The sequence below is a fragment of the Gadus chalcogrammus genome, chromosome 19 (genome assembly GCF_026213295.1).
Source record: "Gadus chalcogrammus isolate NIFS_2021 chromosome 19, NIFS_Gcha_1.0, whole genome shotgun sequence".
NCBI lineage: Eukaryota > Metazoa > Chordata > Actinopteri > Gadiformes > Gadidae > Gadus > Gadus chalcogrammus.
In genome coordinates, this window is record NC_079430.1 from 19,458,022 (window position 1) to 19,469,881 (window position 11,860).

At 54.5% G+C, this 11,860-nt stretch overlaps 1 protein-coding gene across 1 annotated transcript in view; it reads left to right on the plus strand.

The window, feature by feature from the left end:
- chchd3a (coiled-coil-helix-coiled-coil-helix domain containing 3a) overlaps window positions 1-10,975 on the plus strand; it is a 79,548-nt gene extending 68,573 nt beyond the window's left edge. Inside the window, exons 8-9 of the mRNA XM_056578519.1 lie at window positions 4,305-4,440; window positions 10,175-10,975. Coding sequence (XP_056434494.1) covers window positions 4,305-4,440; window positions 10,175-10,198 — 160 coding nt within the window. The 3' untranslated portion in view covers window positions 10,199-10,975. The remainder of the gene's footprint in view (window positions 1-4,304; window positions 4,441-10,174) is intronic.
- Window positions 10,976-11,860: the final 885 nt, after the last annotated feature.

An 11,860-nucleotide genomic window follows, 5' to 3' on the forward strand; every position in this document is an offset into this window, starting at 1 on the left:
GTGTGTGTGTGTGTGTGTGTGTGTGTGTGTGTGTGTGTGTGTGTGTGTGTGTGTGCCTGGAAGCAGCAGCAATACGAGGGCTGGGGAAAAGCAAACAGCAATTAGTGCGCTACCTTACCTGATGCCAATTAACCACCACAATGTCCTCACACACCTTGCATCCAACCAGGGCATGCCCCTCCATACTCCATCCCTACTCATCACCAGGAGGGAGTGAGTGCTTATCTGTGTGTGTGTGTGTGTGTGTGTGTGTGTGTGTGTGTGTGTGTTTATCCCTGTGTGTGTGTACATACAGACCTGGTGTGCTGCCGTTCATCGCCTAGACCGTGGCCTCTGATGCCTGATAGCCGTGTGTGGATGTATCTTCATGGAGGGGGAGGTGGAGGAGGAGGAGGAGGAGGAGCAGGAGGAGGAGGAAGAGGAGGAAGAGGAGGAGGAGGGGGAGGAGGAGGAGGAAGAGGTTGTGGATGAGGAGGAGGAGGAAGAGGAGGGGGTGGTGGAGTAGGTTGTGGTGGAGGAGGAGGAGGGGGAGGAGGAGCAGAAGGAGGAGGTGGTGGAGGAGGAGGAAGAGGAGGGGGTGGAGGAAGAGGTGGAGTAGGTGGTGGTGGAGGAAGAGGAGGGGGAGGTGGAGGAGGTGGTGGTGGAGGAAGTGGAGAGGGAGGTGGAAGAGGAGGAGGTGGTGGTGGAGGAGGAGGAGGAGGAGGAGGAGGTGGTGGTGGTGGTGGAGGAGGGGGAGGAGGAGGAGGAGGAGGAGGAGGAGGAGGAAGAGGAGGAGGAGGTGGTGGTGGAGGAGGAAGAGGAGGTGGTGGAGGGGGGAGGAGGAGGAGGAGGAGGAGGAAGAGGAGGTGGAGGTGGAGGAGCACAGCGCAGAGGGCGCAGCATGTGGTGGCACTAGAGGCTCTCGACGTGGAGTTACCCTCGCTGTGTTAAGGCTGCCCTGGGCAGGGCCCCCCGGCCCCACTGAGGGACGGACCCCCGACCGGCGAGGGCTAGGAACGCAATCAGGGGAGCAGGCTCCTACTGGAGGGCTCCCTCCCCCCCGCCCTCTACTGTCCCCCTCCCCCTTTCACCATTCCTTATTTTCATCGTCTGTCTTTTCCGCCGGTTCTCGTCCTCCTGCCTTCAGTCCCCCCCCCTCTCTGCCTCATTGCTCCTTCTATTATCAAGAGGTTGTCTCTCACTCACTCCCTCCATCTCTGCTTCCTTTCCGTCTCCCAGAATCAATGATTTTCTTCATGGTGGCTGTATGTCTCTCTGTGTGTGTGTGTGTGTGTGTGTCTCCCCCCCCCCTCAGTCTCTCGCCCCCTCTCTCGGAGGCCATTAGCGGTGATAAACATGGCGGTTTTGTATCAGCGGGAGGCACCTGGCATTAACGCCAGTGCTTAAGAAAGTAATTAGCGGCCGTGTGCGGTCCCCCCCCCCCCCCCCCCCCCCCCCCTCCCCCACCCTGCGGCGCTGAGAACCAATGGGCTTTGTCCGTCCCTGGGAGGGGTGGGCGGGGCCACAGCCCTGTCATCGTCTGGGACCCCAACGCAGAGCGGTCGCCCTGACGGCTTTGGGGCCCATGTCTCCGTCAGCTCCCCCTGCAGGTTGAAGTGGGCGGAGCCTGCCCTGGTCCAGGTGATTGGCTGAACAACCTGGCTAGGATTATGGTTAGGTTAAGAATATGGTTAGGTTGAGGCTAAGGTAGAACAAATCAGGTCTTTAGTCGGATCGTGTGGTGACATCCTAGTTTTTCGTGTTCTCGTTGTTCCTACCGCCGTCGCCCCAGGGGCGTCTCCGGGCTGTGGCCAGACGCTACTGGAACCTACGCTACCAGGTGTAGCAGTGTGTTTGGGGGGGGGGGCGGGTCCTGTATGGACCTGAGCCGGACGGGGGCAGGACCTAGAGATGGAGCTGGACGTATATCTCCTGTCCCCAGGGTGCCTGGGTTCGGGTTCATAAAAGTGGAATCAGACATAGATCAGAACATCATTCTGGCCGATGGAAGCGTCGGTATTCCGGAACGATGCACTGGAGTTGGTAAGGCTTACACCAGGGCTGCTGTGATACTAATCAGCAGCAACATGTAAAGCCTCCAAATGGATCCTTTAGACAGGTGGGCGGGGCAGCGAGCGCAATGCACTGTGGTAGTTGGAGGTTTTCTTACTTTGAGCCAGAGAGACCATGAAAACACTCTTTCTGCCTTTTTTCAGGCTAGGATGAACCGATATCAATTTTTTTTTCACATTTATAATACATTGAATTATTTAATTCATAAAACCTCCATATTCCCACCGGTGAAGTATCTCTTTAAGGAAAGATAAAAACCATGTGATGACACAAACACATATGGCCGAGTGGCACGGCGCCAGCTTCCTGCTGCATTGCACCCTGGGTAATGACCCGTGCCACCCAATCCCTGGCTTCAGATCCAGCAGAGGGAGGATTTCTCCCTCCGGGGGGGCGAATCAAACATGTGACTCCCAAACATGTGATTGGGTCGACAACGGCTCAGCTGCTCCTAATATATCCCTGGGGTGTTGAACTGCTTACAACAGCAAAATAACACACACACACACACACACACACACACACACACACACACACACACACACACACACACACACAGTCGCGAGTGTGTCCTGACCAGTGGTGTGAACCCAAGAATGACACCGCCATTAGCATAATAGGCTAGCATGTGCAGGTGTCATCCATATAGATTTTATGGCGTGTATTAAAAGAGCTGCAATGGCATTTAGCACGGAGCAAATTAGCCCTGCTGTAAAATTAAAAACCTACAATCCTTGCTGATGAAGGTAAAAATCTGCTTGTTCTCCAGAATCCACACCTGGACCTCTCGATTAAACGCAGCAGCGGTTTAGCCTAGCTGCTAACTCCATCAATCGGAGCGCTGGTGTCTCATTAGCAGCACGAGTAGCAGCGCTAATATCAGCGCTAGTAGCAGTGCTAGTCTTGGCGCTGCTACTGCGCTAGTGTGTCACGTCGCTAGGGCGTATTAGCATGCACGTGTACGCGGCCGACCCCACGGACACTGTCGGACTGTAATAGCCACTTAGGGCACCCCAAGGTGACAGCTAACCTGTGTGGGTGTATTGTTGAGGGAGACATTGTGAATCGATATTGATCTACTAGCAGCGAGTGGAATAATCAATAGTCTTTCAGAAGGTTGTGGCGGCTCTGATTGCCTCGGCCGTCCCGGTGAACCGTGGTGTCAGCAGTATTATTACAGCGCTCTGCCCGGACCCAGGCCCATTGTCTGAGGGGGGTATGGTGCGATGGTCTTTCCTCTTCTCTCGTCTGCAGTCAACGGCCGAAGGCACCTGTCACTCAGCATCGCGTCAATAGATGGGCCGGCCGTATTCCGCTGAAGCGATTCTAGGGACAGTCCACACAAACTGTCCACACAGGGGGCTCCGTGCCTGGCCCTCCTAGTCTGTAGAGTCCTTCTGTAGAGTCCGTCTGCGTTGTGGGGGTCTCCAGTGCCCTCCTAGTCCCTCTGTAGAGTCCGTCTGCGTTGTGGGGGTCACTCTGTCTGCGTTGTGGGGGTCTCCAGTGCCCTCCTAGTCTCTCTGTAGAGTCCGTCTGCGTTGTGGGGGTCACTCCGTCTGCGTTGTGGGGGTCTCCAGTGCCCTCCTAGTCCCTCTGTAGAGTCCGTCTGCATTGTGGGGGTCACTCTGTCTGCGTTGTGGGGGTCTCCAGTGCCCTCCTAGTCTCTCTGTAGAGTCCGTCTGCGTTGTGGGGGTCACTCCGTCTGCGTTGTGGGGGTCTCCAGTGCCCTCCTAGTCTCTCTGTAGAGTCCGTCTGCGTTGTGGGGGTCACACTGCAGTGGGTAACACTGGCTGGCCCCTGGGCGTCCTGACCTTCAGCCCCCGTTCGGGGTTCTCTGGTTCAGAGGGGGGGGTCTGGATGGTGACGGGATGCAGCAGACAGTGGAGCACTGGTTTATGACCGACCCGCCATGGCCACTGATGAGCTTGTTTTATCGCTTGTTTTAGGGATTCTACAAACCAATAACTATCCGCCCTGCAGCACCGGTTTAACGTTCTCTAAATAACACTTTAAATCAACTTTTAGTTTTGCAGACCTGCCTGCCGTGACCATCTTGTGTATTCATTCATTAACGACATTGTGTATATTTAGTCAAATCAGGATAATGGTTGTGTGGGCCTCAAGGAGACGCTCGTCCACACAGCTGGTATTCTCCCCTTGGTCTCCCACTGGACTGCTTCCTCTGCGACAGACCCACCGCCCTCTTCCTCCTCCTCACCGTCTGTCTGTCCTTCCTCCGTCCCCCTGTCCAGGCGCTACGAGACCCACCCCGTGTGCGCAGAGCTCCAGGGTGAGATCCTGAAGTGCTACCAGGAGAACGCCGGGAAGACCCTGCAGTGCTCCGGCATCGCCGCGCGCTACCTGGAGTGTGTGGACGGTTCCAAGCAGGTCTGTCTGTCTGTCTGTCTGTCTGTCTGTCTGTCTGTCTGTCTGTCTGTCTGTCTGTCTCTCTCCCCCTCTCTCCCCCTCTGTCTGTCTGTCTTTCTGTCTGTCTGTCTGTCTGTCTGTCTGTCTGTCTGTCTGTCTGTCTGTCTGTCTGTCTGTCTGTCTGTCTGTCTGTCTGTCTGTCTCCCCCTCTCTCCCCCCTCTGTCTGTCTGTCTGTGAAACCCATTGAACCAAATCAAACAAGTAACCTTGCGATCTTGTTTCCCCGTCCAAAAGGACAAGGATCCCTAACATGCACTTTGACGGGCAGCGGACCAGTGAGTGTCATTGTGTGCTCCCAGTAGAGAGGTCCCACTCCCAGTAGACAGGTCCCACTCCCAGTAGAGAGGTCTGACTCCCAGTAGAGAGGTCCCACTCCCAGTAGAGGGGTCCCACTCCCAGTAGAGGGCTCCCACTCCCAGTAGAGGGGTCCCACTCCCAGTAGAGGGGTCCCAGTCCCAGTAGAGGGGTCTGACTCCCAGTATAGTGGTCTGACTCCCAGTAGAGGGGTCTGACTCCCAGTATAGTAGTCTGACTCCCAGTAGAGGGGTCCTACTCCCAGTAGAGGGGTCCCACTCCCAGTAGAGGGCTCCCACTCCCAGTAGAGGGGTCCTACTCCCAGTAGAGGGGTCCCACTCCCAGTAGAGGGGTCCCACTCCCAGTAGAGGGGTCCCACTCCCAGTAGAGGGGTCCCACTCCCAGTAGAGGGGTGCACTCCCGGTAGAGGGGTCCCTCCGTCACCGTGGTCGATGTGCTCAGAGCTGGTCCAGCTGTGGAGGCCCTGTGTGCTCCGTGTCCTCAGCCAACATGGTCCCAATGTGTCCCAACCCCGTACAACACCACCTTACCTCCTCCCTTCAGACATCCAGATGGCCCTGCCATCGTACCACGCACACACACACGCAGGCACGCACACACACACCCGCAGGCACGTACACGCAGGCACGCACACACACACACACACGCAGGCACGCACACACACACCCGCAGGCACGCAGACAGACACACGCAGGCACGTACACGCAGGCACGCACACACACACACACACACGCAGGCACGCACACACACACACACACACGCAGGCACGCACAGACATCCCACATAAACAAAGCTAGCGTCTGGCCGCCACGGTCTCATGCCTCCAGCCTGCAAGGCGGTTTCTGATTGGCTCAGCGGCTCTGTCTGTCTGTCTGTCTGTCTGTCTGTCTGTCTGTCTGTCTGTCTGTCTGTCTGTCTGTCTGTCTCGCTCTCTCTCTCCTTTATTCTCTGTCTCCGTTTCCCCGTCCATCTTAAATGTTTTCTCCGTGGCATATGGTAATAGTAATGTTTTCCAGGCTACACATTACCCCCCTCCTCCCGTATGGATGCAATATACACAACATGCAATGCCCCACAAGGCTGCATTAACATTCATAGGGCTTTTCTATTGGATATGTTTTTCACAATTTCATTGTTTTTCCGGAGAGAGGCAGGTATGCTTTGCTTGCCTACTCAGGCATTATTATTGCATTTTAAAAGTCAAATGTGGGCAGAATCTCACAGATATGTGTCCTATAAATGCCTTTATGTTTTATTCATCCCTTCAAGGAAAAACCGATGTTGCACTTATGTGTGTGTGCCTGTTTTTATGTATGCACCTCCCAGATTATCAGATGGAAGATGGCCTGGTCGGGATTCATCAAGCGCTTTTGCAATTCACGCGCTTTCATGATCTTGTTAAAAGACAATATGCTAATCCTCTCTTTATTCTGACGGGGCTGTTCTCCTTATCTCCTCTGCTCCTCTTGGAGTCAATAGGCGCCCCTAAAGGAACAATGTGCGCCCAGAGCTCTCTGTTTACCCTCTTTATCACCGCCCAGCAGCGTGGAGGGAGACGGAGAGCAGGTGTCACATGACCTGCCTTTGACCCCTCCAGGGGTCGAGGAATCAGATAAGATGGCCGCCGCCTAGGGGTGTAACGGTACACAAAGGTCACGGTTCGGTACGTACCTCGGTTTTTAAGTCACGGTACGGTACGGTTAATAGTTAAGGGGAAAATGTAAAGAAACTGCTTGTTTCTCAACAACGGGGAATGGCCGTAGATAAGCAGCTATGAACACACCAATAAACACCAATAAAACTGGCATTTGCATTTCTGAATTCCCAGACGTGAGCTGGGTTTGCAGCAACGGTGATAGTAACACCTGGATGGTGCCTTTTCAAATGCGTGTGCATGTTAAAGTGCTGTACGTAGAACCAGAGAGCCCTCTCCATAGACGGAGAGCCTGCCGGAGACCCTCTCAGTAGCTTACGTGAGCATCCAATATTTTTTAACTATCCGTCGACGCCATGGACCAATTGGTCGACGCAACGGAGACGGCAAGGGCTGTGATTGGGCCTCTAACGAAATCATTTACCGAATCACGTCTCCGGTTTGACTTTGCACCTTAATTACTTTGCACATTGTTTACTTTGCACCTTAAGAACCAATAAAACACCAAATAAGATTTGAAAAACTTTGGACGTTTATTTACAACACTGCTTACATGGTTTGTAGACAACATATAAGATAGATCGGGCGGCGAATTGCATTTGTATCTGACATCCCGACGGAGAGCTGCTGAGCGGATTACGGAGTCGGAGTAGTATAGGAGTAGTATAGGAGTAGTATAGGAGTAGCATACTTTGGCTAAACGGTCCGGGTGGAACTCCGACCTCAAGTTTTAAATTCTGCATCGCGATACAAGCCTTTACATTCGCCATATTAACGCTATGTACGCCACATGTACGCACCGCGGCCCAGCTCTGTAACCGCTCCAAAGTGCCTGTAGCGTGACGGTTCGTACAAATACGTGTACTGTTACCCCCCTACCTCCCGCCAGCACTTCTCCGCTCATAACCGGGGGGATACGGCCTCTCTCTGACCCGTAGAGGGGATGGATCAGGATCAATCCACAGCACATAGTCGCTTTTCAACTCAAATGTGTGTTTTAAGGTTTGATTTTCCCCTTCTCCTCTCTTGTCCCTCCCACATGACCTGCACAACACATATATGCTCTTTCCCAGTATTCCAGAGCGCGCGCACACACACACACACACACACACACACACACACACACACACACACACACACACACACACACACACACACACACACTCGAACACGAACATACACACACGAACATACACACACGAACACAAGAACACACACACACGAACACACACACACGAACACACACACTAATAGACCCTTTCAACCCTTTATTGTTTTTGACTGCGTCCCCCCCTTACACCTCGGCTCTCTCCTTCGACTCCATCTTGTCTCCATCGCGGCTCCCTCCCCCTCCACCCCAGGTCACATGACCAATGCATTTGACACAAAGTGGGCTCCAATAGCACTTGGAGAATAGGGAACCGCTGAAAGGAAAGGACTGATAAATTCAGTTTTTTCCCTCTCTTTCTTACGGTCTCTCTCTCTCCCCCTCTCTCCCTCTCTCTCCCTCTCCCCCTCTCCCTCTCGGTCTGCCTCTGTATCGCTCCTCTCCCCCTCTCCCCCTTTCCCCCTCTCACTGCCCCTCTCCCCCTCTCCCTCTCCCCCTCTCCCCCTCTCCCTCTCTTACTGTCCCTCTCCCCCTCTCCCCCTCTAACTGTCCCTCTCCCCCTCTCCCCCTCTCCCCCTCTCCCTCTCCCCCTCTCCCCCTCTCCCTCTCCCACTCTCCCCCTCCCCCTCTCCCCCTCTTACTGTCCCTCTCCCTCTCGGTCTGCCTCTGTATCGCTCCTCTGCCCCTCTCCCCCCCTCTCCCTCTCCCCCTCTCCCTCTCTTACTGTCCCTCTCCCTCTCGGTCTGCCTCTGTATCGCTCCTCTGCCCCTCTCCCCCTCCCCCCTCTCCCCTCCCCCTCTCTCTCTCCCTCTCCCCCTCTCCCCCTCTCCCCTCCCCCTCTCTCTCTCTCCCTCTCCCCCTCTCCCTCTCTTACTGTCCCTCTCCCTCTCGGTCTGCCTCTGTATCGCTCCTCTGCCCCTCTCCCCCTCTCCCCCTCTCCCCCTCCCCCTCTCCCCCTCTTACTGTCCCTCTCCCTCTCGGTCTGCCTCTGTATCGCTCCTCTCCCCCTCTCCCTCTCCCCCTCTCCCCCTCTCCCCCTCCCCCTCTCCCCCTCTTCCTCTCGGTCTGCCTCTGTATCGCTCCTCTGCCCCTCATGAATAGTAGTTTATCATGGAGGCTGATCCACTGCCTCCATCTCTATGCAGGCCGCATGGCTGCCTCTGCCTCTCTCCCCTCGTCTCTCCATCTGCCTCTCCACTTCATATTTTCTCCTCTGACCCGTACCCTTCCCCTCTCCAGCTTCAACTCTCTACGGGCTCCCGGCTAGACTTTGTGGTTCAGGCTTTTTGAGGGAGCTGAAAGGCATTGGTGTTTTGTGCTTCTTTTCCTCTCTGCGTTGGCAGCGGTGCCTGGTTACAAACCATTCAGTCTCTTGTCTTTTGTAACACCTTTTCAGAGCCAAGAATATCAGGAGTCAACTTTTATTGTCTCATTTATTGCTGAACTTATTTTACACGCCATCAAGGTATATTTCAGCAGTTAAATTGGGTGTCTTTTATTTTGATTATATCGTCTAAGGCAGCCTGGAGACGATTTAAATAACTGTCTTATTCACAGTATCTGGCTGAAGCCCATATTTCACTCTGCTATCGACAGACTGAGTGATGATTCGGACCAATATTTAGTGTGAAGTTATTGTTATTGGTGGTGGTTGCATTAGTATAGACAGAACCGCCACTTCAGGTCAGCCTCGGGTTATTACCGCTCCGTCCCTCTTAGTGTCTGTCTCCGTCCCTCTGTCCCTCTTACTGTCTGTCTCTGTCCCTCTTAGCGTCTGTCTCTGTCCCTCTTAGTGTCTGTCTCCGTCCCTCTGTCCCTCTTAGTGTCTGTCTCCGTCCCCCTTAGTGTATGTCTCCGTCCCTCTTAGTGTCTGTCTCCATCCCTCTGTCCCTCTTACTGTCTGTCTCTGTCCCTCTTAGCGTCTGTCTCTGTCCCTCTTAGTGTCTGTCTCCATCCCTCTGTCCCTCTTAGCGTCTGTCTCCGTCCCTCTGTCCCTCTTAGTGTCTGTCTCCGTCCCTCTGTCCCTCTTAGTGTCCGTCTCCGTCCCTCTGTCCCTCTTAGTGTCTCTCTCCGTCCCTCTGTCCCTCTTAGTGTCTGTCTCCGTCCCTCTGTCCCTCTTAGTGTCTGTCTCCGTCCCTCTGTCCCTCTTAGTGTCTGTCTCCGTCCCTCTGTCCGTCTCTGTCCCTCTGTCCCTCTTAGCGTCTGTCTCCGTCCCTCTGTCCCTCTTAGCGTCTGTCTCTGTCCCTCTGTCCCTCTTAGCGTCTGTCTCTGTCCCTCTTAGCGTCTGTCTCTGTCCCTCTTAGCGTCTGTCTCTGTCCCTCTTAGTGTCTGTCTCCGTCCCTCTGTCCCTCTTAGCGTCTCTCTGTCCCTCTGTCCCTCTTAGCGTCTCTCTCCGTCCCTCTTAGTGTCTGTCTCCGTCCCTCTGTCTTCCTCCTCCCAGTGTTTCTCTCCGCCATGGATCACTCCTTCAGCGCGGAACGGCTTCTGACAGGAAGTAGAGAGCTACGGGAGAGGATATCCTGCCACTCACCCACACCGTGTAATCCTTACTCCCCCTCCCCCCTCGCCCCCCCCCCGTCCCCTCTCCAATGACTCTTTCCCTCTCGTCCGTCTGCAGAACAAGTCGAGGAACGGAGGGTAGAGCGGAGGAGAACGACCCGCCGGAAGGAACCGGCAAGAGAGAGGTTCTCCACGGAGGACCCGGCGCTAACGATGACCTCCCCCCCTCCGAGTGACCCCCCCCCCCCCCCCCCGTGGAGCGGAGTGGGCCGCCTCAGAACCCAGACACACACCAGACCCCAGCAGACCACCGGACCTCACCGGAACCGGTCCGAGGCACGGGCACCAGCGGAGAGCGGGAAATGAAGAACCGTTCTCCCCCTCACTCTCCCCCCGACTCCTCACCCTTCACCCCCCCCAGCCCTCCCACGTCTGTCTCCCTCACAGTCCGACCTCTGTTCTGAGGCGCTGGAGTTACGGACGACCGGGTCCACCGCTCTGGAGAACGCGTGGAGACGGAGGCAACCGGGCGGAGGAGAACCCTGAATAAGGAACCGCGTCGTAGAACCGCGTCGTAGAACCGCGTCGTAGAACCGCGTCGTAGAACCGCGTCGTAGAACCGCGTCGTAGAACCTCACTGCCACCAGCTCCCCTCACAACCCCCCCAGGACGCCCCCCCGCCTGTGAGAATGAACCGTTTACAAGTGCACGTATATTTGTAATCCAAGCGTTCCGGTCTCTTCCCGACGCGATCCTGTTGCTCCACATGTTCTGTTTCCCGTTGCCATGGTAGCCGCTCCCACATGCCTCCGTGGTGTGGTGGTGTGTTTATATTAGGTTCCTGCTGAACCTCCCTGCCTGTTGTTCCTATCTAAAGATGTTTCTGTCAATGTCTGCAGAAAGCAAATAAAGAGAAATGACGCACAAACTGTCGTTGAACTTTTGTCTGTATGAATATTTAGCGTGCTGCGTGGTGTCTGTTGTTGTTGTTGTTGTGTTGTGCCCACTCTAAGCTTGGCCATGTTCGGTTGAACGGAGAGCTCCTCCTGTCACAGAGGAGTGGAGTCAGAGTGAGGGAACCCACGCTCCTGGGTGTCATGCACAACTTTTATTTTCCTCCAGCTCTTTTCCGTCTAGTTATTCATATTCCCTGAGGTACTTTCTGATAACACTGTCTCCTTCGGTACATCACGCCCAGACACTAGCGCGCTTTTAGTTTTATTTAGTTAAATAACCATTCTCCCCAAAAGACTTTCAAAGCTGTAGTTTTAAACTGGGTGTTTGAGGTCGGTCTCCACTTCTGTCTGTGTCTGCGAGGTCGGATGAGTGCATCTTTTTTGTTCTAAGAAGAGGTGTGTCCCTCATTCATTGTGTGTGCTGGCATGTGCCCAAGCTTGTGCAGTCGGATTCTGTCTATATGTACTTGCCTCTACTTGAGGCAAGTACATATTTTTGTAAAGACACTTTTTGTCATAATAACAAGAGATGTGTTTGTGAGTGGAATTAAATCATTGATTCATCGTGTGTGTGTGTGTGTGTGTGTGTGTGTGTGTGTGTGTGTGTGCACGATTATCGACTATCCACTATGACGGAGAGGGTGAGTGGTCTGGCTGGATTTCTGTTCAGGCGGCAGGTGATGAGAGAGGATGCCGAGGTTATCTTTATGCAGATCCTAAGATAAACGCGTGTGTGTGTCTGTGTGTGTGTGCTTGCACCCATGTGATTCATTGTGACTAATCCGCTCTTTTCAGTCAGCTGGCCTCTTGGTGTTTGACCTTGGGGGGGGGGGGGGGGGGGGGGGGGT